The sequence below is a fragment of the Hippocampus bargibanti genome, linkage group LG08, assembly GCF_051943395.1.
Source record: "Hippocampus bargibanti isolate YZ-2025 linkage group LG08, ASM5194339v1, whole genome shotgun sequence".
NCBI lineage: Eukaryota > Metazoa > Chordata > Actinopteri > Syngnathiformes > Syngnathidae > Hippocampus > Hippocampus bargibanti.
This window is the reverse complement of record NC_142741.1, coordinates 1,734,438-1,760,326: the sequence shown is the minus strand read 5'-3', so window position 1 is coordinate 1,760,326 and position 25,889 is coordinate 1,734,438. Positions and strand designations below refer to the sequence as shown.

Below are 25,889 nucleotides of genomic sequence, written 5' to 3'. Positions count from 1 at the left end.
ATGAAAAATATTACATAACAATTTAACCAATCATTTCACTCATTCACTGGAAGACAATGTGCAAAAATGTGTCCACTCCAAGTGCCAGGGTTTTTGTCATTTTCACTCAAATTGCAGGACACACAGAATATCGAGTTTTACCACTACATAAACATTCAATGGAGCGTTCAAAACCGTATACTTTCTTCTTTCACTAGGAAAAAAGAGTTAATTCCTAAGTTATATGCGTCTGGAGTTATCTAAGCTTGAAATGGGTGCAGATGTACAAAATACAATACCATATGTACATATTGATTTATAATAATAATCATAATACATTTCATTTAAGCGCCTTTCTAAACTCTCAAGGACATTACAGTCAGGATATTTTGCGTGTGAGCAGCGGCAGCCACACACACTCAACCAAGAAACAATCAATAAAGAAACAAGAAACATTAAAAGAAACAATAAATACGTAAAAAAATATATATCGCGTTTTAACAAATTGTAGGACCTACAGAATATTGAGTTTTAGGACTATATTTCAATACAGTGTTCAAACCTTACAATTCCTAAGCTATATGGGTGTGGTGTTATCTGACCTTGAAATGGGGGCACCTATACAAAATACAATGTAATAAATACATATTGGTTTATATAGCAATTTAACAACAGCTGAAGCTGGAAAAAAGCGCTAACATGAAAAAGGGAAATGCTGCCCCCTTGTGGAAAAGGGAAAAAAAACATTACTGGCGGCCATTGCCAGCGCTTTATCGGCACCAAAGCATGAAAAAAACAAAACCCGAACAAATTCTACAAGTTTTCCGTGTACTGAAAATGATCCACAGCACAACATAAACAGAAAGCGTATTCCCGCCGATATGCCCAAACTCACCCATTGGACTTTTCCATTCAGTGTTTCAAAATAGGTTACAAAATGGCAACACCCTCATCCACCATATTCGCTGATTTGTAGCGGCTGTTCGCAAATGATGTCGGATGTCAAATTCCATAGCATGCTACTAGCTTGAATAAAAGACTAGTCAGAAACCAAAAACCGAGCAACCGTAGTCGTATTTAGAACTAGAAGCGTTCTCGACATTACATGATGTGGCGAAGGGACCTGTGACTACTTCTGTTTTCATTTCCAAAGACCCCAAATAAGGTCCGTGCTTTCACTGCCCGTAAATTTTACGTCAAAAATTTTTCAAAATTGTTCCCCAGGTTAGCTAATGAACAGATAAGCAGTATATCGTACTAGAATGTTAATCCCGCCTGGAAACAGTCCAGAAAAAAGATTGGTCACCCAAGAAAGATTAGACATTGGCTACAGTTGCTGTATGTTTATGACGTTCGAGTCACAAAGAGGCTTTGTTGAAGCCCACAACAAAACAACTTCTGTTCGCTGGTGATCACAAACGATTACATCGGCGAGAGGACTGCCAAGCTTGACCTTACACCACCAACTTCCAGCACTACATGGACGGACGGACTCTGAACGGACTCTGAACGGACTCTGAATGGACTGTTGAACAGACTCTGCTGAAAGGACTCTGAACGCACTCTGAACGGACTCTGAACAGACTCTGAACAGACTCTAAACGCACTCTAAACGGACTCTGAACGGACTCTGAACCATTCGCAGACTAACCGAGACCTTGAACCACCTGTTGGTCACTGCGACCGGACTTAAACGCAATGTTTTGCTTCAGTCTTACATTTCAGAGTCAAGTTTAAAAACAGCCAAACTGTTTTTCAAAGATGGAGATGCAGGAGAACCCAGTTTTTCTAAAGTCTGCAGATCCTGTCGGTGAGGAGGAGGTAGAGGTAGAAGAGGCTGTCATGGCATCGCAGGTTCTAGAGATCATTTGCGGATTTGCTCCCGAGATGAAGCTTCGCAACTCCGAAGCAGATGACGGAGACGTTTGGGCGGTGGAGGAAGGAGAAGACTCTGTGTTCTACAGTGACGAAGACCAAGTTGAGGAGCTCCCAAGGCCTAACAGATCTCCGGATGAAGGCAGGTGCAGATGAGGTTTTTGTTTAACAACAAATTGCATAGCCTTGTGAAAAGGGCTGGAAATTTTTGGGTACATTTTTGGTAACTTTCCAGAAAATTTTGGGTAAATTTTGAGAATATTTATGGGAGACCCCCCCCCCCCCCCAAAAAAAAAAAAAAAAAAAAAAATCAATATGTGTAGTGCATTTCCAGAAATTTTGAAATTTACAGAAATGTCATCAGAAATTGCATCAGACTTCCGATAAATTTTCACTATGTTCGGTAAATTTACATTATTTAAATTAAACATTAAAATACATCAGTAAAATTTCAAGGCGAGAGTTTCAATGAAGGTTTGCAACAAATTTTCAATTGGTCTCCAGAAAATGTCTGAATTTCACCCAAATTTCTATAAATTTCCAGCAAATTACTAGAATGTTTAGCCTGCTTTTTTGCATTTTTTAATGTAAAAAAGATCATCAAAATTCCGACTTTTGCAACCCTAGAACCGGCCAGAGTGGACAAGCAACCTTCAGGGAGTAGTTGTGAAGCCCCCCTGGCCCAAATCCGAGAGGCACGGGACGAAATCCGGGCTGAAGAAACACCGGGGACACATCCTGAGACTCAAGGTACCCATGTGATTGACTCTCCTGAATTTTCTGGCACTTAGAGTTATTTCCTAAGCTATATGGGTCTGGAGTTATATGAGCTTGAAATGGGAGCAGATGTACAAAATACATAGTGATTTATATAGCGCTTTAACAATAGTTGAAGATGTAACAAAGCGCTAAAATTCACAAAAGGCAAATGCGTGGCAGGGAAAAAAACACTGACAGAGGTCTGACCAGCGCTTTATTGGCAACCTACCCCACAAGAAAAACCAAAACCCGAACAAATTCAGGAATGGCGCTCCACGTCATGCTTTTCAATTCTCGAATAAATTCGGCAATAGCAGTGAATGAGTTCATATGAATCTCCAGTAGGCCTAATACGGATCCCTGAGGAACACCTTTGTATAATGGAAGGGGATCTAAGAGAAGATCCTCCAACCCTCAATAACTGCAAATAACTGATGCAATGACTTCGAAACCAGGTCAGACACCTTGAGGAACAAAAAAAGCATGACTAGTAAAGGCACACCTGATCTCCTCGAACTCTAATCGTGCTACTTTCTCTTTGTTTCCACATCAGAGGAGCAACCACCTGAGCAGATGTTCTCAAAGAAACCAAGCAAGTTGGAGAAGGCCCCCGACGTCTCTTCTGGAGACCTGTTCCCCGCCTACGCTACTCTACCTCACCCCAAGAAGTCTTTAGACAACCAGGAATCCTTCAACCATCTGGCCGGCTCCAAATACAGTTCCGTCTCCTACCGCAAGATCCAGCGAGGTAACACTCGCAAGAAAATCGAGGAATTTGAGTACGTTATGATGAATTTGTAGCAGTTTGATGCTAAAGGCGACCAATTTTCACATCAAAATTATGATCCCATACAGATAATTTCATAAGGCATTACACTAAACCAGTGTATGTCACTTCTAGGCCTTCAGTAGTGCTAGGTCTGAATCACTCCACACCTGCGAGTCCTATTGTCCTGCCTGAGTATGGGGTCTACGACTGGCCTGATTACCCCAGTTTGATCTGGTATCACCTCATCAGCATAACGAAGCCTATGTTGCCCAAGAAGTCGATTGTAGGAACGATCCAAATTGAACCTCACCCCACCATGGCGATTTAGTGGAGGGTTTTTGCTGTTTTATGAAAATAGCTCATTTTACTCCCCGTTCATTCCACTGTTTACATTTTTACTATGAACGTGTGCATTCATAACTTCATAAAATCGCAATATTATTTGCAATTTTTTGCTAGCTTCGGTGCTGTCCAACTTATTTTCATGATGTCTATCTATTCTTGAAAAAGGCTTTAATGGTAAATCTTCAACTAAATCCATTTTTTTCTCTGCCTTCAGCCATTGTGGGTTCAAAACTTTAATTAAAAAAACGCTTAATTCTATTTCGCCCATTTCTCTACACTTTTTCCCTTTTTTTGTTTTGATTGTGAAGGTTGTTCGTCGTCATTGCGACATCCAAACACAAGACGGTCGGTCACACTTAGTGTTTCCAATACAAACATGCCAATGTGAAATAAACACATAACTGCTATTTAATCCAGATTTCTTCTCATTTTATTTGTACTTTTTTATTTTCAAAACAACACACCTCCGCTCCCCAACCCCAAGTACAAAATAGTCCTTTGTGAGACGCTTTCTGACCATTTTTTGGCCAACAGCTCCCTCTAGCGTTCAAAGCGCAACTGTACAACCCCCCAAAAAAACACAGAAGACCGCAAGTAAAGCACACCATAAAAAAATAAAAATAATAACAGCTCGGCTCTTACTTACCCGTTTTAGACAAATTATATTCGATCGTCTCTTAGTACGACAGAGACATTCACAGGATGCAAACCAGGTCCAGTTTGTCTTATTTTCTTTACAATTGGCTCCATATTGGGTGTTTTTTTGTGGGAAATGTAAAAAAATCTCAGTTTCAAGAGTCATAAGGAAAAAAGGCATTAAATCATTGCACATTTCCACTGTCCCTGCGTTACCCAAAATGACTCAACTTAGCGTTTATTCCCGATTTTTTTTTTTTTTTTTTTTTTTTTTTTTTACGTCCATTCGGTTGCGAACCTTAAAACGGAAATACATCACGCGTTAGTCGACATATCCCGGAAAGTGGTTTGTCCTTCACGTGTAGTAATTTGTGAACTCCCATTGCTGGAAAAGGTTGTCGGCGTCACAGGTGTTGAGGTGAAGTCTGATGGCTTTTGAGGATTGGACCACTTCCACACATTGTTGATGACCGGGATCGTCAGTCAACAAATGCTGAGGCTGAACAAAAAAAATGGACGTGATACACGCTAGCTTGTTAGCTTTAGTTGTACAAAATGGAGGTTCCAAATGGAGGTGATACACACTAGCTAGCTTTAGTTGTATAAAATGGAGTTTCCAAATGGACATGACACACAATAGCTAACTAGCTTTAATTGTACAAAAATGGAGATGATACACGCTAGCCAGCTAGCATTAGTTGTACAAAATGGAGGTTCCAAATGGAGGTGATACACGTTAGCCAGCTAGCTTTAGTTGTACAAATTGGAGGTTCCAAATGGAGCTGATACACGCTAGCTAGCTAGTGGAGGTAATACATCCTGTTGGTCTGGAAATTCGTGTCGACGCTAACAACAACATCAAAAGTAATAGCGTCACATCTGATTGATGTGAGCAACATGCTAAGCGTGACTTACCAGTTTGGACTTTGGGAATTTGTGCTGCAAGCGTAGCACGGTGCGTTCGCCGCGACATGTTTGTAAAATCAAACGGTTTTGTTGTTGTGGATCGTGATCGATGCAAAGGTCCTTATGGCGCACCTGCCTCAGCCACGTGTAGTTGAAATGCTGACTCTGGAAAAAAAAAACAAATGGAAAGCAAAAAAAACAACAACTCAAACTTCACCAAAACGACGCCGATTCGGCTTGTTTGGCGCGGGTGACGCCTCCAACGTAAAACCCAAAACCCAGATAAGGACTTTGGTGTCTTTCCGGGACCAAGAAAGGCCAATCGGACTGCGCCCCTTGGCTGGAGTTCTATCTATTTGCTATCTATTAGCTAGCTACCTAGCTGGCTATCTTATTTGCTATCCATTTGCTATCTATTAGAACAGGTAGCTATGTAGCTGGCTATTTATTAGCTATATGGCTATCTAGCTAGTTAGCTAACTGTCTCGCTGGCTATCTATTTGCTATCTGTATAGCTAGCTAGCTATGTAGCTGGCTATTTATTAGCTATATGGTTAGCTAACTGTCTACCTGGCTATCTGTCTGTCTAGCTAGCTATGTCGCTGGCTATCTATTTTCTATCTATTAGCTAGCTACCTAGCTGGCTATCCATTTGATATCTATCTAGCTAGTTAGCTAACTGCCCATCTGGCTATCTATTAGCTATCTGTTAGCTAGCTGGCTAGCTTTCTATCTGAATTGTTTTCTTTTTATTGAGAATGGCTTCACTCTCTGTCTGTCTGTAACCCACCCCCACTGCTGCGTTCGTGACCAATCACGTAGCTTTAACCGAAGACTGGGGGCGGGGAATAGAGGACCAAAACAACCCGGCTGCCATTTCGTTCGGAGAACGGGCTCGTTCGTGAACGACACATCACTCATTGTGGCAGCTCCGCGTGTATCTCGAAAAATAGTTTGTATGCCAAGGTAAAATGAGAAGTTGGTAAGCCGAGGGGTTCGTAAACCCAGGTAACACTGTACTGACGGTTATGTTCCGAGTGCATTTTTTTTTGTTTGTTTCCAGTTCATCTTACCTCCTTGCTGAGATCACACGTCTCGTAGAAGAGAACACCCCGATGCACAGAAAGGCAACTTCTCAAGCCTCGATTGAGGACCTGCGTCAAAACGGGGAGAACCTTTTCAATGCTTCACTTTGATTTTGTTTCACTTTAGTCCAGTGGAACCAAGAGTCAACGGGGACAACATAGGGTCAAAGGTCACTTTGCGTGGAATGTTGTCCACGGCATTGGTAAGTGTGTATATTGTGTCGACACTAATTTTGAAGTGCAATGGGGATTGTTTTAGGCAAGGAAACAAAAATGTAAAGCATTTTTTGGCCCGTATTTTTCGGTCAATCGCTTTCCCCAATTGTGTGTGTTAAATCGAGGTTCCACCATATAGCTCGCGAGTGGCTCAACATACCAGACCCTCGGCTTTGGCTAAGGGAGCCTTCAACTCCGGATAGACGTTCTCCAGGTACCACTTGAAATTCTTGCATTTGAGCTTTTGCCTCAATTTGATCTGTTCGCTGAGGTCGCCGATGTCAATGAATTTTTTATCCAGCAAGTTAAGATAACCGTGGCCGTAGAAAAGCTCCTTGTAGTCATCCAGCCATACTTCGGCCACTCGGGCCAAGTTGCGCTCCACCGTCCTGCGCCGATCCCTCGGGAACTGGTACGGGTTCTGTGCTCGGAATATGTGGCCCACTCGGGAACAGGGGATGATCTCGATTTGACCACCGCACATCCAGATCTGTTTTAGGAAGTGGTTCTGTTTGCATCAAAGCTATCTTTTGCAAAACCCAGATCGGATCCGTTCAAAATCACGTCATAGGCGTATGGATTTTTTTGATCATGTGACTGGATCGGAATTCTAAATCATTGCAGGTTCCTTGAACATTTTGCTTTGGATATATTAAATGCTATTTTAGTTCTGGATAGCTTATAATAATAATGAAAAATTAAAAAAAATAAGTTATACCATTAGACTCAGGATTTTGAGAGGAAAAGATAACTTGGTTTATTTGCATTTATTTATTTAATAAATCATAAAAAATAGAATATAATAATTAGAATAAATACTAATCATTAGTCTTTTGTATTTATTAGTATTTAATATATATATATGTATAGTTAAAACATCTATTTTTAAAATTAATGTGCATAAAAAATACAATAAATACTAATTCTATATATAATTAGTACTTAATAATTTAGTATTTAGTATATATAACATGAATAATAATAAATTCGATTTAGCGTATTACAATATATATATAATATATTTATATATATATAAACATGAATATTTATTTCTCCCAAAATTATGTATAAACATGAATATTTATTTCCCCAAAAATGATTTATATATAATTTATTTATTTATGTATTAATTTATGTATTTATATTTAAAAAATGCATAATACATTTCATTTATAAGCGCCTTTCAAAACTCTAGGTCAATTTACAGGATAGGTTTTTGTGCTGGTGAGCAGCGGCAGCCACATGCGCCAGCGTTCACTCAACCCGGAAATAACTCAAATAGATAGAAAGCTAGCTAGCTAGCCAATCCATAGCCAACAGATATCTAGCTAGATAGCCAGCCAGTTAGATAGTGAATAGATAGCTATCCAGATAGCTAGCTCGTACTAAAATTCTCCATTGCGATATGAATAAATGTGCATCCAATCCAATAATAAATGATCAAAACTCGAATCAGACATTTTTTGCCTTGTTCAAAAGGCAAACTGGGTGATTTGTAAGAATTTTGAGGGCTACCTTAAAAGAAATCTCCATGTTCTCCCCACCCCAAACCTCCAAGCCGGGATCATAGGCGCCAAGTTGGTAGAAGTATTTTTTATCGATGGAAAAAAGCCCTCCGGCCATGACGGGGCATCTGCGAGGAATGCAAAAAAAATGAAATAAATACAGGTAACATCCGACTTACGACCACCCGACTTACGACCACTAACACCAGACCCTATTATTTGAATTTTAATTCTATCCCTGGCACCGCAACGCGCTCGCAGTTACTTTCGCACAGCAATTGACATCCAACTTACGACCACCCGTACTTACGACCACTAACTCCAGATCCTATTTTTTCAATTTCAATTCTGTACCGGGCACCGCAACGCGTACGATAATTTTGGCCAGCCAGGCAGCATCTTACTTTCGCACAGCAATTGACAGCCGACTTATGACCAGCTCGACTTACGACCACTCGTACTTACGACTAGTAATCCAGACCCTGTTTTTAACATTTTTATTCTATCCCTGGCACCGCAACGCGCTAGCAGGCCGGCAAACGCGTACGATAATTTTGGCTAGCCAGCCAGAATCTCACTTTCGCACAGCAATCGACCATGTGATGGCACCAGAGGGGGGAGTTTGCGAGTCATTTAGCCTCCGAGTCTATATTCAACATTTTGAATGGATTTCGACTTACGACCATTTTGACTTACGACCGTTTGGTCGGAACGGAACTCTGTCGTAAGTCGGATGTTACCTGTAAATTAGCGATAGTCATGAAAAACAAAAAAATGGCGGGTGGGAGTGTTTTGGGTGACCTGATGGGATCGGCCGCCGTCATATTGTTCTTCTTGACGTATTCGTCTGAAAGGGGTTTCCAGTTAAAAAGGAGAGGCCAAGTGAAAACGCCTCGCTGGAAGTTGTCAACCATCTTGTAGCTGAAGGGGAAAAGTAAAATGGAGAAGTTTGAAGTCCAATGCATTGCTAAACGCTTGCTCATCCAGGTTGAGTAGATTATTATTGATGTATGATGAGGGTGACCTGCTCAACCTGCTTAAACGACAACCGACGCTCTGGACAAGTTGTGTCCATAATTTGTAAAATCACTTCAAATGACTTCTACTGAGCGTATTTTACAAAGATTCCACCGCATATAGCTATATTTTACCTTTTAAGACTCACACTGAATATTCCGGAAGTCTTGTGTTTGAGTTTGTGACAAGTCCTCACGTTACGTTACGTCACTGAAGGAACGCCTCTGACCTAGAAAATGACACACTATGCATTTTGGGTACTTGGTTTGGTCTGAAAATTTCGTGTTGATCTGTGATGATGGTGAAATTAGAAGGAAAAAATTGGTGGTGAATTGTGTTGCAGCTAGACTACTATTTGATACTAGTTGACAAAATTCCCAGCAGACAAATCAGCCCATTTCTAACGGAGCTTGGGCGCCATCTTGTGCATTTTCTGGGTGCTACATTGCTGTCATTGACGGCTCAAATTGTTATGGGAGGACTCCTTTAATCGATTGCAAACATTTATGCTTTCCTCTTCAGAACTATTTGAATCATATTCATAACTGGATGAGTAACAAGAAAGAAGCATCTTCTCCGAATTTAAAGCCATTGTTTTGATTCTAGGCAAGACGTCCTGGCGTGACGTCACGAACAAGGGGGCGGGACCTTCTGAAACTCGTCATTTCCGAGGTAATTTTAAGTAGTTTTGAGACACTAAGTCATTTGTCTTGGTGTTTTGCATTTGACTAAAAATATCAGCCTGCGTGTTTTGAGTATTTTAGATGCTATAAAACGGTCTTCTGATGTCAGTTCAGAAACCAAAAAATGGTGTCGGTTGTCCTTTAATGGCGTCTTAAAATAACATCTGTATTAAATGGCCGCAATGCGTCTGAAATTAACTTGTTCACAAAAATGGATCGAAGGTGTCACCTCAGGTCCTGGTCGCTAATAACGTCGATGACCGGACAGGCGACTTTGCTGCGGTCAAGGTAGATGCGATCCAGCAGAGGCTCCAGCCAGCCCACGTTGCATTCCACGTGCGAGTCGAGGAAGGTGAGGACCTCACCTGAGAGTAGAGCAAACATCCTGTTAGGCTGAAAAACAAACGCGTCATGACACGGAGGGCGAAGTTGCAATTTTATTTTGTTGGTCCAAACAGGAAGTGGAACAGGTGCCAAACGTAACCTACCGGTAGCACGAGCCGCTCCAGCCATCCGAGCCCTGATAAGGCCATGACGCTCCTTCAGGTGAAGAACTCGCACCTTGCTGAAGTTCATCATGTAGTTGTCAAGATTATCCTTCAGGTATTCTGAAAACCAAAGACGACAATACCCCAAAGAGTGAAAAACTCCCCTAAAAAAAAACGAATCCAAATTGTCCAGGTGAAGGTAAAATGGCGGCTCGGACTTTTTGTACTGTGGTCATCCACCAGGAGGATCTCCTTGAGGAGGTGCGGCGGCGAGCGATTGAGGACGCTGTGAACCGAGCGCAGCAAAGTGGACCAAACTTCGTCCACGAAGCAAATGATTACGCTGGTGGACGGCAGGTCGTCGTGGATCATGTTGCGGGCACAGCTGTTGGCAGAAATGTGACGGATGAGTTGATTTTAGCTCGCTACCTACCTACCTAGCTACCTACCAATCTACCTATTTAGCGATTAGCTACCTAACTACCAAGCGATTAGCTACCTAACTACCTAGCGATTAGCTACCTAACCATCTAGCAATTAGCTACCTACCTACCTAGCGATTAGCTACCTAACGTTTCGCTACCTAGCGATTAGCTACCTAGCTACCTACCGATTCGCTACCTAACTACCTAGCGATTAGCTACCTACCTAGCGATTCACTACCTAGCTACCTACCGATTCACTACCTAACTACCTAGTGATTAGTTACCTAGCAATTAGCTACCTAGCTACCTACCGATTCGCTACCTAACTACCTAGCGATTAGCTACCTACCTAGCGATTCACTACCTAGCTACCTACCAATTCGCTACCTAACTACCTAGCGATTAGCTACCTACCTAGCGATTCACTACCTAGCTACCTACGGATTTACTACCTAACTACCTAGTGATTAGTTACCTAGCAATTAGCTACCTACCTACATAACGATTAGCTACCTACCTAGCAATTAGCTCCTAACTACCTAGCGATTCGCTAACTAACTACCTAGCGATTAGCCACCTACCTACCTAGCGATTAGCCACCTACCTACCTCGCGATTAGCTACCTAACTACCTCGCGATTAGCTACCTAACTAGCGATTAGCTACCTAACTATCTAGCGATTAGCTACCTAACTAATCGCTACCTAAAATAGCTATCTATTAGCTAGCTTTCTCTGTGTTTGAGTTACTTTCGGGTTGAGTGAACGCTGGCGCATGTGGCTGCCGCTGTTCACCCACAGAAAAACTCATCCTGTGACTGTAAAGTGACCTTGAGAGTTTTGAAAGGCGCTTAGAAATGAAAATGGATTATTATTATTATTATTTGTGTATCTTTTTTGTTGGAGGGGTGGATTTGTGACTTACATCTCCGGCCTGGTGTCAGGAATGGCGCGATCCATGGGGATCTTCTCACTCAGGAAGACGTTAAAATAGCCCTCGTTCCATCTCTTATTCTTCATCATGGAGTCTTGGCTTGAGACAGTCGCCGCTTGGCCGAACTGACCCACGGCGTTTGGATCTCTGGGGGCGGCGGTCATGTCCAGGGATAGCACCTGGTGGACACTTGCCTTCACAGGAAGGGTTTCTTCCACTTGGACCAGGATGGAGTTATTTTGGACCTGATCCACAACTAAGTCGCCAATCACCAAAGACGTGTTGTGAGGTTCTTCTCGATTGGGAGATTCTTCAATTTGTTTGGGGAGTTTTTGAACGGGCGCTTGTTCCTTCACCGACTCTGGGTGATCCAACGCTTGATCGTTTGAATTTGGAGGGATCTTCACGGGTTCCATGACGGAGCGACGGTTCAGTACGATAGAGTCATTCTTTACTATCTTATCTTGTAATACCGGCGCGTCCGTCAAAGACAAATCCACAGGTTCTTTAGCAACAGATTCCAGTTCCACCTGACTAGGATTATCTTGACGGTTCTGGTTGTCCTTACCAGGTGCTTTATCCTTTCTACGCCGTCTGTAAAGTCCGACGGGTTGGACGTCGACACCATCCGAGTCCTCCAACAAGTTCTCCGCGACCAGGCCCTGCTGCCGGATCACTCGTTCCTTCAGGAGACGACTGTTGACGTCGCGGACGGACAGCCGGAGGACAGCCATGTCCAGCAGGAGCCAAATGACGGAAGCTGCGAAAACGAAGCCCAAGAACCCCCTGCTGCTCCGGAGGTACCTCCAACACGGTATCATCTTAATTCGAACGTTCCACGTTGTAGTTTCGTTCCTACGGAGGTGTAAGTTAGCTGCCTGCGTGGCGTACGTGGGGACGCAATGACCGCGTTGTTCGGAGAAAACCGTCACGGTGATAACTTTGACAACATCACAGCGTACCAAACAATAAGTTACGGTCCAAAATGTTTTTTTTTTCTCCCGCCCCCCACACCGAACTCACTCAAGTTCTTCAAGTTGTCATGCATACAAGCGGTGAGTTAACTTTATGTCCGAATACAGCAAGCGTTAACTCTGATTTGATAAAACTCCCCCCTCAAGTTGACGTCAAGTTAGCGTGAAGCATAACAGGAAACTCGAGTGGTGAATTTCAAAATAAAATCGAAATAACCACACACGCAACAGGAACTTGGCATACGAATGATTTTAAGCAGCGTGTCTAATAATATAATAATAATGATAATAATACGTCTGTGTAAGCTCTCAGTCGTACAGGAGTGGTCCATCGATGAAAAGGTTTCTTCAGCCGTCTTCTGTACTTCTTTGAAGGTGTCGGACGTTTCGCTTCTTATCCAAGAAACTTCGTCAGCAAACTAAGATATAATAATAATAATAATCATAATCATAATAATCATAGTAATTGAAATAATCGTAATCATAATAATAGTAATAATAGTAATAATGATAATGATGATAATAATAATACATTTAATTTCTAAGCGCCTTTCAAAACTCAAGGACACTTTATAGTCACTGGATTTTTTTTTTGTGTGCTGGTGAGCAGCGACTTGTAGTAGACGTGCACATTCCACCATGACGTCCCTGATCCACTACTGAAAAGGACGCTTTGATCCTCTCCTCTTTCACCTAGAGCTGCTCCATGTCACAACGAGGGTACAGAAAGTGCTGAAGAATGAATGGCTCTCTGTGTGTTTGTGGTATCATATTATTTGTTATTTATGTACTTCCGGGTTGAGTGAATGATAGCGCGTGTGGCTGCCGCTGCTCACATGCAAAAAAAAAATATGTGACTGTAAAGTGTTCTTGGGAGTTTTGAAAGGCGCTTATAAATGAAGTGTATTATTATTAATATTATTATTAACAAGCATCACATGGAACAGTACTGATCAAAGATACGTACGATGCATGCGATTCACCAAAGTTTCTGGTCAAACCTGTCGGGAATTCCTTTCACAATTAAAGCTTTAAAATGCGGCTTCACTCGTTGGGCGACGCTAATTACCTTTCTGGTGGCGCCATAATTTTTATTTTGTGTGTGTGTGTGTGTGTGCGTTAAACACAATTGGGCGGACATGAATGCTAACGCACCTAGCCCTCAAAAAATGTTATGCATGAAACTGCCTGTCAATCCATTCAAACATGTTAATTATTTTAAAATAATATCCACGATATCATATAATATCAATTTATAATAATGAACCCGTCATGATAATTTCAAGCCTTTCCAGATATTCTTGAAGAGCTAATTTAGCTCATGCTAACATCTTATCGTTTTGTATTTCACACAGTGGGGGGGGGAGTGCTGGCTACCTGGCTGGCTACTTAGCTAGCTATCTATTTGCCCTCTATGAGCTATCTGGCTGGCTAGCTAGCTATAAGCGATTAGCTATCTAGTTACTAGCTATTAGCTAGCTGAATAGCTCAGATAGATGGAAAGCTAGATAGCTATCAATTAGCTAGCTATTGGCTGGGTGGCTTTCTATCTTTTTGAGGTTTTCCGGGTTGACTGAACGCTGGTGCGTGTGACTGCCGCTGCTCATCCACAGAAAAACTTGTGACTGTAAAGTGACCTTGAGAGTTTTGAAAGGTGCTTATAAATTAAATTTATTGTTATTATTATTATTATTATTATTATGGTCTGAATCAGGTGTCTTGAAACTGGGTGAGATCTCAAACAGGGGAGGATGTGGAACCAGAATTCCCAACCCCAGGCCTAGTGTGTGATTATGAGCCGCCGACTACATTCCTTTAACAACGCGCATAACCACATAAGATGTTGTTTTTTTTAAAAAAAGGGGTTGGAACTGACGAAAGTACTTTCTTGATCAACGACATTTTTCAAATACTGCAAAAAGGCAGTTAGCGAGGAGCAAAACACGAATTGCATCCTCACTCGCAGCTAGTAGCTATCTATCTGGCTAGCTATCTAGCTGGATAACTATTAGCTATATATTAGATAGCATTCTATCTATTTCAGTTACTTCCGGGTTGAGTGAACGCTGGCGCGTGTGGCTGCCACTGCTCAACCACAGAAAAACGTATCTTGTGACTGTAAAGTGACCTTGAGAGTTTTGAAAGGTGCTTAGAAATGAAATGGATTATTATTATTATTATTATTATTATTATTATTATTATTATTATTATTATTATTATTATTATAATCCATTTTCCTCCGCTTATTCCTCATTAGGGTCGTGGGGGTGCTGGAGCCTATCATTATTATTATTATTAGTAGTAGTAGTAGTATTAGTATTGCAAATATATAGCCAGCCAGACAGCTAAAAGATAGCAAATACATAGCTAGCCAGATAGATAGCTAATAGCTAGCTAGATAGCCAGTTTGACAGCTAACTGTATTTTACACAGTGGAATGCAAGCTAATAATAAATAACTCATTGCATCCCTATGCCCCCCCGCGCCCCTTTACACACATACACACATACGCAGAGCGCATATCATCCATATGCAGGCACACATGTACAATCCCATTTGTAAGAGGCATGTTAGTGCAGCCATTAGCCGGTGATTAGCGGAGACGGCCACAGGTTTGCCTCTTCATCAGCAGGCCTCTCCAGGGAGTCCCTTTTGGCTCCATGCAGACTATTAACGACGCCATGAGGAGGGAGGGAAGGGCGGAATGGGCTCCCGCCGTAGCTGCCCTTAGCTGGCGCTACGCTCGCTTTCATTAGCGTGTGTGAGCTAGATGATTTGCCTCGGGATGAGCCCCAGGCCAAGTCTTGGGGCTCTTTCATGGTCTGGGCCAATGTATTCATGTATTCACAACGTTAAACGGATATGCGCACCCGTGATGGCATCATTAGCTGAATTTGTAGTTAGGTTAAGGAGGCTTTGGCGCATCGGGGCAAAGGAAGGCAATGGGTGGATTAGTATATACGGAATTTAAAAAAAAAAAGTTCATGCGCGGGGATCGTCGTATTGATTGATAGGTAGCTAGATAGATGCGTAGCTGGAAAGATGCGTAGCTAGAAAGATCCGTAGCTAGAAAGATGCTTAGCTAGATAGATGTGTAGCTAGAAAGATGCGTAGCTAGCTAGATACGTAGCTAGAAAGATGCGTAGCTAGAAAGATGCGTAGCTAGCTAGATGCGTAGCTAGAAAGATCCGTAGCTAGATACGTAGCTAGATAGATACATAGATGCGTAGCTAGCAAGATATGTAGCTAGAAAGATGCATAGCTAGCTAGATGCGTAGCTAGAAAGATGCGTCTCTAGACAGATGCGTAGCTAGCTAGATACGTAGCTAGAAAGATATGTAGCTAGATAGATATGTAGCTAGATAGATAGATGCGTAGCTAGAAAGACGCGTAGCAAGACCGATACGTAGCTAGAAAGATGCATAGCTAGCTAGATACGTAGCTAGCGAGCTAGATAGATAGCGAGCTAGATGGACGGATGGATTGGATGTACCTTTATTCGTCTCGCAGTGCAGAGGTTTGTTTACATTTCACAGCAGCAAAGGTATGAATAGATAGATATATAGGTAGGTAGGTAGATTGATAGGTTGATGGATAGATAGATAGATAGGTAGTTAGATACGTAGCTGGATCGGCTGATAGATCGGTATATAGCTTGATAGATAGGTTGGTCGATAGGTTGATAGATTGGTAGATAGATAGCTTACGAGCTATCTAACTAGCTATCTGTCTGTGTAGTCTATTTAGCTCGCTAGCTAATTAGCTAGCTAGCTATTTATGTGTTTATTCATTTATTTATTCCTTTATTTATTTAGTGAGATCGTATTGAGGGATAGTATAAATCTGCCTAATCTGAATTAAATAATAGTATTTAAAAAGCCATTGTATAATTCCATTGTATTTAGCTCTATTTATTTTTAAATTTCAAAATAAGACACCAGCTTTTACTTTGGAACGCAATAATCAACAGGCATGAAATCTCATTAGATGAAGCAAACAGCTTGTCAACAAGTTTTTTTTTAATATTATACGGGAGATATGATATTTTTGTCGACCCAAGCCTGCTACAGAATCAAATCCTGATTGAAAATGCTTTAGAAATGAGCTCCGCGTTGAGTTTTAAACCACTCCGAGTCACCCCAAAACGTAGCATTCCTTATCACCAACCTATAAAATGACATTCCCGGTGAGGCTAAACTGAAGCAAACAAGGAATTTGACACCAGCCCGTGTAAAATGAGCATCATGGACGCCCCCACGTTAACTCTTTAGACACATGTTAATCAGACCCCCCCCCCCCCCCCCCACAATTATGGCTACACCACGCGTCATTTACATGAGGGTCATGTTTTGTTAACACAACACGCTTTAAGTCTGACCCACTGACATTTCCTTTTCCAAATTATGCACATTGTGCCAATTAAATTCATTAGAGGATTCATTAAGAAATATCGCTCGGGGAGGTTGGGTATCATATTTCGTTATGTGATGTAATTTCCCTTCATTGTTAAAAAAAAGCCAATTTGTTTCATAACAGTTTGCTGCCTCACTGTGATATATGCAATTTGTTTGCGTTCTTAATGAAATATGATTAGAATTTACGCGTGTGCGGCTTGACAGATGGTCCCCAATCAGGCGGACCTTTGCGCAATTAACTTTTAATCAATTACATTGCCCGTTTGTGTCTATTTATGCTCAAAGTGAGAAAATATTTCACCGACGCGCACACGCAAAGCAACGTCGAATACTGCCAATGAGCAATTATCTGCAATTTGCGCCAATACCACACCACAGAGCACACAAACAACTTTTAGAAATGTTTAATTCCACTACGAGCGAGTGTGGGTCGGCTCACTTATTTTTATTTTCACTCCTAATTGCCCTCTAATGTGCTCGAATATTATAAATGTCAGCAGTCGTTTCCTGCATCTTTTAGTGTATGCAGCGGTGACACATTTGATATAATCGCCACTCCCTCAGTTTATCGGTTGGCGTACTAATATTTGATCAGTTGAAACTTAAATTGTTTTACGGTCCCATATTTTCCATGGCTAACAGGAGGGCACACAAAATAATAATAAAATAAAATAAAAAAAAAACATCTGAGTGGTGCTGACCGCTGAGTCATTCGCCACAAGATGGCGCTTGAGTCCTTTATGAAACCAGCCGCACTTTCGTCACATCTAGCAACCGCCTTTCCTCAATCAAGGGGAGGAAAACGGAGCCCGTAAAAGAACCAACACAACAATAACAATAATAATAATAATTTTAATTTATAAGCGCCTTTCAAAACTCTTAAGGATACTTTACAGTCACGGGATAAGAACAAAAGGTAAGCAGCGGTCACTCAACCCGGAAGTAACACAAGATAAGATAACACACTTAAGATAAATCGGGACTCGTTTTCGAGCCTTTCATTTTCATTTGGGTCAGAGAAGAGTGCTTTTATCGCACTTAAACGAGCATCTAACGAGGCATCACGCTGCTTGTTCTGCTGGGAGAAAATTGGGGTACTTTGGGGGGGTAGGGGGGGCGTGGTGCCCTGCCTGATAGCAAACAGCTGGAGACCGGATTCAAACCCACGATTCTAACTCACCGGGTGAGCAGCTCTGCTAACTGAAAAACTTGTAGGTAAAAAACCAAAACAAAATATCTCCGATTTCATGATAGTGTCACAATATCACACATTTTCTAATTCCATATTAAAGTGCATTTAAATAGCTTTCAAATGATGGATGGATTATTGTTCTATGACAAATATTAAGGAAGTAATGGCATTTTTAATGTTCGAAATATGAGGGGGGTTTCTGCCTGTAATTACAGTTAAAAAATGAAAATCTGTGAGGTACCATTGGAAAGCTTTTGAAATTCTAAACATGAACAGAAAACACAAGAAAAGATTCGAAATGTAAATGAGCAAATATCAACGATCGATTGCAGGCAGATTTTCATCAAAAATAAAAATGGCTGTCACTGAATACGAGGAAGGTAAATTGCGAGCTCGAGAAATGTAGACAGTGATACCTTGGCTTACGAACTTAATTGGTTCCCAGACAGAGAGTGTATCCCAAAAAATAATTTCCCATAGGAAACCATTAAAACGAGAATAATTCGTTCCCAGATCCCCATAACATAATTTTCTACTTTCTAATCTAATCCAAGCTTTAAAACTACACACAATATACCTTATTTTATGTATAATAAATGTGCTATTGTATTATAATTAAAGAAATATACTGTACCGTATAATAAAGTGGTTTTATTTACCTATGTGATGGTCGTTGATGGCTTGATGGAATGGAGTGGCCGGTTTCCTCAGCATTAAACACTTGATGAGGAACGTAGCCTTCTTCTTTCTCTTCCATAATTTTATCTAGTTCCTCATCAATTGTGTTCTGTTTAGCTGGGTTGATAGCTTTTTGCATCAAGTGTACAGATGACTTGTGCAGGTTGTTTGTGGAGCCTGATTGATGGGATATTTTAACCTTGCAGTCTACACTGCTTCTGAACTATCAAAGTTGAAATGAGTCAAAATTTCACTGTTTTTTATCCATTTTCTCACTGTCGTCTGGCTGTCTCTTTCATGTTTAAACCAACTCTCCTCACCGCTGCGTTCTTGACCAATCACGTGGCTTTAACCGAAGACTGGGGGCGGCGAACCGTCGGCTGCCATTTTGTTGTTACAAGAACTGGCTCGTTCGCGAAGGACACATTACTCATTGAGGCAGTTCCGTGTGTATCCCGAAAAAAAGTTTGTCTGCCAAGGTAAAATTTTCATCAATTTAACGTTCGTAAACCGGAAAGTTCGTGAGCCAAAGGGTTCGTAAACCGAGGTATCACTGTACTGAGATACATTTTTCATCATTATAAGAAACATAATTCCCCCCACTCTTGTGTTATTTGTCAGAAGAGAATGTTTTACACCCTAAAACAAAATAGCCGCCCGTGTTTAAGACCTCCACATGCTTTTGTCGCTTTCTTTTCAGGTGACATGAAGGTGAGACTCATTTGGCTCACATTGGACATGACTTAATGTCCGACATAAAAAATGAAAAAAAAAAAATCCATAATTTGTCTCCATCCAGAAGGCTGACTTGGCACGGACAGCAGCAAGGCCTAAATGTCACCCTGTAATGAGTTCTGGCCAAAGGTACACAGTTAGGACAGTGCCCGCTGGCACCTGTGATGCCCACTGGCTAGCGTTTTAACCCACAGCCATTTGGACGAGACCGTTTTCGCTTTGTGGATGTTGTCTTACATGATTTGAATCGAAAGGCGCGAGACAAAAAAAAAAAGTTTGACCAGCGTCAACTTTGTCGATTCACCCCGTCGCAAGATAATGCACCCAGTTGCTTGCTAGCTAGCTACCTAGGGACCTAACTAGCTACCTAGCGACCTAGCTGGCAACCTAGCTAGCTACCTATCGACCTATCTAGCAACCTAGCCACCAAGCTAGCTTCCTAACCACCTAGCTAGCTACCTAGCGACCTACCTAGCAACTTAGCGACCTAGCTAGAAACCTAGCTAGCTACCTATCGACCTACCTAGCAACCTAGCAACCTAGCGACCTAGCTAGCTTTCTAACCACCTAGCTAGCTACCTAGCGACCTAGCTAGCAACCAAGCAACTTAGCTAGCTACCTATCGACCTAGCTAGCAACCAAGCAACTTAGCTAGCTACCTATCGACCTACCTAGCAACCTAGCCACCAAGCTAGCTTCCTAACCATCTAGTTAGCTACCTAGCGAACTAGCTAACTACCTAGTGACCTAGCTAGCTACTGTATCTATCTAGCTAGCTATTTATTTATGTAAGTATGTTTTATGTATTATGATGTAAGTTTACACAAATTCCAAGCGGACAAATCAGCCCATTTCCAACGGAGCTTGTACTCCATCTTGTACATTTTTTGGGCGCTACATTGGAGTCCAGACGGCTCGAATTGATACGGAAGGAGTTCTTTAATGAATTGCAAACATTTATGCTTTCCTCTTCAGAACTATTTGAATCATATTCATAACTGGATGAGTAACAAGAAAGCATCTTCTCCAAATCTAAACTCTCTGAAGCCATTGTTTTGATTCTGGAGCATGGCAGTTTGTGAAGGAGTATCCTGGCGTGACATCACGAACAAGGGGGCGGGACTTTCTGAATATCCCCAGTTCCGAGCTCATTTTGTGGCAGTTTTGGGACACTTTAAGTCATTTTTATTGATGTTTTGCATTTGACTATAAATATTTTGGGTATTTTAGATGCTATAAAACGTTTTTCAGATGTCAGTTAGGAAACAAACAAAAAAATGGTGTCGGTTGTCCTTTGAAGCAGAACTTGCTTACCATTTCCAGGTGACGCGATAAATGAGTTTTCAGATCATCCGTCAGCTTTGAAAGTATCGGCGTTATGATCGCGACGGATGTAAAGGAACTCTCGTCGCTTTGTTTGACTGCTCGGAGACAAATTGGCAACACGCTAGTTTTATTATCTTAGAAGTCACAGGAGATGAGGCAACATTGTCCCCGGAATTAAGGTCCCATTTCCCGCTCGACGGAATCAATTTCAGGCCTTTTATGTGACTTTGCATCCGCCTTTTGTCTTGTTGGCCCAATCTTCGCCGCGTTTCACTCATTCATCTGTTTTGCCCTTTCCTTGATCTGATAGCATTAAACATATAATTAAGTCATAAAGGATAGCCACTGATGAGTGTAGCAGATGGTAATTGCGTCCGACGTTTTGAACGAAATGATATGCATTGCGACAATTTACAGCCTTTGCCTCATATTTTATTCAGCAACCTTTTATCTCTTTTTTTTTTTTCCCGCGGAATTATTCCGCTATAAATTTAGACATCTTATCAATAGCGGGAAGTGATAGCGCACGGCGGGAACAGGGGACGAAGGAACGAGTTGGTCGGCGCTTTTTTATTTATTTTCTACGCTGTTTAAAATAATTTTCCATAATAAAGGAACTATCGAAGCTGCAGTATCGGATGCTGTTTCTATTTCGAACAAATTGTCGGGATTGAATGCCAAGAAGACAAGCGGAGATGCGATCCGACGACGTTCCAGTTCGACAAAATGCGTGGCTCGCTTCATGTGCTCCCATTCTAAACAGACGACTCCGGTTCTTTGGACTGATGGTTAATTGTTTCATGTGATTTCACACCACCGTAGAACTACTAACAAGTATAACAATATAGCTATTATTTACACACAAATATTTGGACTTTGCATCAATGGAATAAAACGTATGCAATAAAATCGTACAAACTACAGTGAGACCTCAACTTACAAACTTTTTGTCTTACAAACGTCAAATTTCTGAAAAGTAAACCTTATAATAAGCACTATTTTCATAATACACACCCACCACGGCTGGCGGAGTGATCTTCGGCGGAAGCACACGACCGAACAGCACCAGAGGTTAAGTTACCAACAGTCCTTATGGAAGGTGACTCTCCAGTTTATTTCTTTAATTACAGTCGTCATGTAATGCGCCTCTCTTTCCAAACGGCAATTCCCTTTGACCTTCGACCACAAATGTAAATAAAGTGACTTTATGATACAATGCAGTGTATTTCTTTCATTACAATACAATAGCACATTTATTATACATAGAATAAGGTATATTGTGTGTAGTTTTAAGGCTTATTTAGTTGAAAAGTATATTTTATGGAAAGCCGGGAACAGATTATTCCCATTTTAATGGTTTCCTATGGGATTTTTTTTTTTTGAGATACACACTTTTCGCCTTACACACTCTGTCTGGGAACCAATTAAGTTCATAAGTTGAGGTCTCACTGTACTTTGCTCGCTTTCCGTCCGAAATGGAAGTTTTGATCTTCGTCCTTTTTATCTTTTCCTTACTAAACAGCGATTAAAGCATGTCCATTCTCGCCGTCTTCTCAGTCAAAATGAAACAAAGTATTGCGGAAAGTAAAACCTGTACTGGAAGTGACGACAACCCAATTTAATGTCTAGAAAAATAAAGCACAGCCGTCTGCTGGTCAACTATGGGATAGCAGTTATAGACAAAACGTATCAACAGCAGTTACACTTCAACTTTTCTCCGCTTCATATGTTCTTCCAATAAAGTACATGTCGGGTTTTTGTGTTCTGAGGAACCTTGGAACAGATTAGGGCATTTACATAGTAAACACGTCTCAACTTACAAACATTTCCTCATGAATAAATTGTTTTCCCGAACCAATTAATTTCATATATACAGTTACCGCAGTACCCGTTTAGCTTCTCGGAAACCATTAAAGTACATGTCGGGTTTTTTGTGAGCTCAAAATGTTTACAGTTGAAATGTGGACTAATCAAGAGGCGAGCAACAGCAATTTGGCCCAACTGGAGACGCATAATGGAGGATTGGTTGACTCTAAAGTTAAAGTGCATTGCGGTGATCAAGGCACAAATCACAATTTTGTTAATAATCATTTATTTCTTCCATATTATGCAAATTTTTTAGGCTTTAGAAAACATTTCTATGTGAATTCTGAGGAACCTTGTAACGGATTAGGGCATTTACATGGTAAACACGTCTCAACTTACAAATGAATAATTTTTTTTCCCGAACCAATTAATTTGTTGATCTGCTGACACATTTGCAAATATTTTTTTTTCCCTGCACCTGAACTGCACCTTGTTCCCCTCAAACTACTTAGCCGTCATCGGTGACATTTTGTTTCTAACAAAACTAAATAAAAATGAACGTAGGCCTGCCGGTGTTCGAACGCTTTTGCCGGATTTTGTTTTCGAAGAATCCTTGCTTTCTCCTTGCTTTGCTAAACTTTCCTACTGTGCTAGGCGTGCCAGAAGGATTTTTTTGTCATGTATTTTTTGTTTTTGTTCCATTCACCCCCCCTCCTCCCTTCTGTCTCAGCGGTCCCTGGTGAAGTGCTGTACTCCAGTGATATTTGAGAATTGCTTTCTGGGGCGATCTAGGTATAATTCTCATGTACCCCGCCGACCTGCCAAGTGCACTTGGCGGGTGCCAGCTGGAAGGCTTTCACGTGTGCGCTTGTGGGGCGGGGGTAGATTGGTTTTATGCAAGGGGGAGGGGGCGGGCTATTAAGAGGGGTAAGAAAGACCACGCCAAACTATTCAGCATACAGTCAAGTGTCTACAGACCTTGAAGATGGCACCCAAGTGCTTTCCGCATCGTGACTCCGCGACCGCTTGGTGTTTAGTCACCACGCGGCTCCATTACCTTTTGAAGTCCAAGTTCTTATGTTTCCTTGACTGTACACTGATACCTCGGTTTACAAAACCCTTGGCTTACGAACTTTTCGGTTTACGAACGTTAAATTTATGAACATTTTACCTTGGCATACAAACTATTTTTCGGGATACACACGGAGCGGTCACAATGAGTGATGTGTCGTTCGCGAACGAGCCCGTTCTCACAACAAGAAAATGGCAGCCGGCTCGATTCCCCGCCCCCAGCCTTCGGTTAAAGCCACGTGATTGGTCAAGAACGCAGCTGCGAGTGGGTGGTTGGGGTTTTAAACATTAAAGAGACGATGATGACAGAGAGAAAGTTATGAAATGGATAGAAAACAGTGAAATTTCGACTCGTTTCAACTTTGATAGTTCAAAGGCAGAGTGTAGACTGCAAGGTTAAAATACCCCATCAATCAAACTCCACAAATAACCCGCACAAGCCATGTGTACACTTGATGCAAAAAGCTATCAACCCAGCTAAACAGAACACAATTGATGAGGAACAAGGTAAAATTATGGCAGAGAAAGCACCTACAAGAGATCATTCCTCAAGATTGTGAAAGAAGGCTATGTTCCTCATCAAGTGTATATATATATATATATATATATATATATTATATATATTTTTTTGTTTATTTATTTATGAATTCATTTCTTTATTTAGTTCAGCTGATCTCTATTATGTTTCCATCATGCTCAAAACATAATAGAAAAGTGATGCGGAACCACAGCAGCAGGGGGGAAAGAGGAAATTAAATGACTCTGAGGGAGAAAAAAATAAATAAAAATAAAAAGCCGTTTGCACGCCTCAACCTTTTGCTCTTTCCTCCATGTTTTAGCTTTTCATGATCATGCTCCGCGGAACGCCCTGAAGACATGCTAGCCTGCGCTGTTCCCAGAGCCGGGCGGGCCAGCCACCTTCTGCATACACGGACAAAAAAAAAAAAGATCTTGAGATGGGGAGTCCACATGGATAAACATTTACAGTGGTAGGTGTTGCTTCGGGCAAGTGCATGCTGTCGGGTGGGGGGCGAAGACCAAGCGTGTGGGACAGTAGGGGGTGTTTTCTGTGTGTATGCAGCGGCTCTACGGCAATAATATTCTGATGGAAAATAAGAAGTTATCATATTTAAAAGTTTCATGCTGTTATATGCTTAGTAAACACTTTTCACATCACCCGTCCATGTAAATCCGCTTCAATTCCAAGCCGCGACATTTCCACATACGCATCGACGCTCTGCGCTGACAATCAAAAATTGTCTCACATCACCCGTCCATGTAAATCCGCTTCAATTCCAAGCCGCGGTTCAATGTGTTGGAAGATATTTGCTGAAATAGACTGAAAATATCTCACTTGTGACTAAACAGCCCATGTGTGATCCTCAAGGAACGTGCTTAGGCCCACTGATATGACACAAAATTCCATTTTCAGTCATTTGACACTTTTTAGGCCGTGGCTAAAATGATGCAGATGACATACGAGGTGACCGGTCCGCATGACCCGGCCATAGCGTTGGGCAAAAGGCAGCACCTCTGCGAAAAAGCACAATGCGCATTGAGTCGCCGGCTATAAATTTGGCACAAGGTTAGGCCGAGGCATGAGATGCATATTGTTTGTGTTCATTTGAATAAAGACAAATGTCAGATTTCCATGGCTGCGGGCAGCCTGCATGTTAGATGATCAACTCTTTTGGGCCCTCTGGACGTGGGGTCATCAGTAGCGCTTCCAGGTCACTGTCGCTGCACGACGCTTTGGGGCTATAATTGACCTTTTGGCAGAGCGCAAAGAGACAGCTTTTCTCCCAGGGTACAAGTAATCACTTTGGATTTACTGGTGGCCGTTGCGCATCTCGGCTAATTAAAATGTCTTTATAGTAAAGAAGCGAAAATTCAAAACTAACATTTCCAATGCAAACGATTTTTTTTCCAATATGGTTATTTTAACACCTTAAAGGACAACCGACATCTCTGGACAAGTTGTGTCCATAATTTGTAAAATGGCTTCAAATGACTTCTACTGAGCGTATTAGACAAAGATTCCACCGCATATAGCTATATTTTACGTTTTAAGA

At 41.5% G+C, this 25,889-nt stretch overlaps 2 protein-coding genes and 1 long non-coding RNA gene across 13 annotated transcripts in view; 2 read left to right on the top strand and 1 right to left on the bottom strand.

The window, feature by feature from the left end:
- The first annotated feature begins 543 nt into the window (after positions 1 to 543).
- Positions 544 to 6,791, top strand: LOC148894253 (uncharacterized). 6 transcript variants are annotated; one of them, XR_016115806.1, is made up of 5 exons: positions 544 to 1,996; positions 2,482 to 2,604; positions 3,167 to 3,361; positions 6,104 to 6,235; positions 6,333 to 6,458. XR_016115806.1 is itself a non-coding variant. In XM_089002855.1 (5 exons), exons 1-4 carry the CDS (start codon positions 1,741 to 1,743, stop codon positions 6,514 to 6,516), a joined length of 609 nt encoding a protein of 202 aa, XP_088858981.1. In that variant the 5' UTR covers positions 544 to 1,740; the 3' UTR covers positions 6,517 to 6,557; positions 6,696 to 6,791. The 6 variants fall into 6 exon arrangements, 5 of the variants coding, with proteins under 5 accessions (XP_088858981.1, XP_088858980.1, XP_088858978.1 ...); XM_089002855.1 differs by lacking the exons at positions 6,104 to 6,235; positions 6,333 to 6,458 and adding exons at positions 6,482 to 6,557; positions 6,696 to 6,791; XM_089002854.1 differs by lacking the exon at positions 6,104 to 6,235 and having other exon boundaries at positions 6,333 to 6,471.
- On the bottom strand, positions 4,135 to 12,733 carry galnt5 (polypeptide N-acetylgalactosaminyltransferase 5). The gene is made up of 10 exons (XM_089002851.1): positions 11,612 to 12,733; positions 10,482 to 10,648; positions 10,264 to 10,383; positions 10,005 to 10,140; positions 8,877 to 8,996; positions 8,086 to 8,203; positions 6,731 to 7,060; positions 6,343 to 6,423; positions 5,279 to 5,434; positions 4,135 to 4,862 (listed from the first exon to the last, which is right to left on the bottom strand). Exons 1-10 carry the CDS (start codon positions 12,439 to 12,441, stop codon positions 4,719 to 4,721), a joined length of 2,202 nt encoding a protein of 733 aa, XP_088858977.1. The 5' UTR covers positions 12,442 to 12,733; the 3' UTR covers positions 4,135 to 4,718.
- Positions 12,734 to 17,789: 5,056 nt separating this feature from the next.
- LOC148894251 (uncharacterized) overlaps positions 17,790 to 25,889 on the top strand; it is a 90,582-nt gene continuing 82,482 nt past the window's right edge. For 3 of the 6 annotated variants that reach the window (XR_016115772.1, XR_016115766.1, XR_016115767.1), the window contains exons 1-3: positions 17,790 to 17,925; positions 19,238 to 19,358; positions 24,657 to 24,806. This is a non-coding gene — a long non-coding RNA (uncharacterized LOC148894251). The other 3 variants (XR_016115769.1, XR_016115770.1, XR_016115771.1) reach the window with 3 other exon arrangements.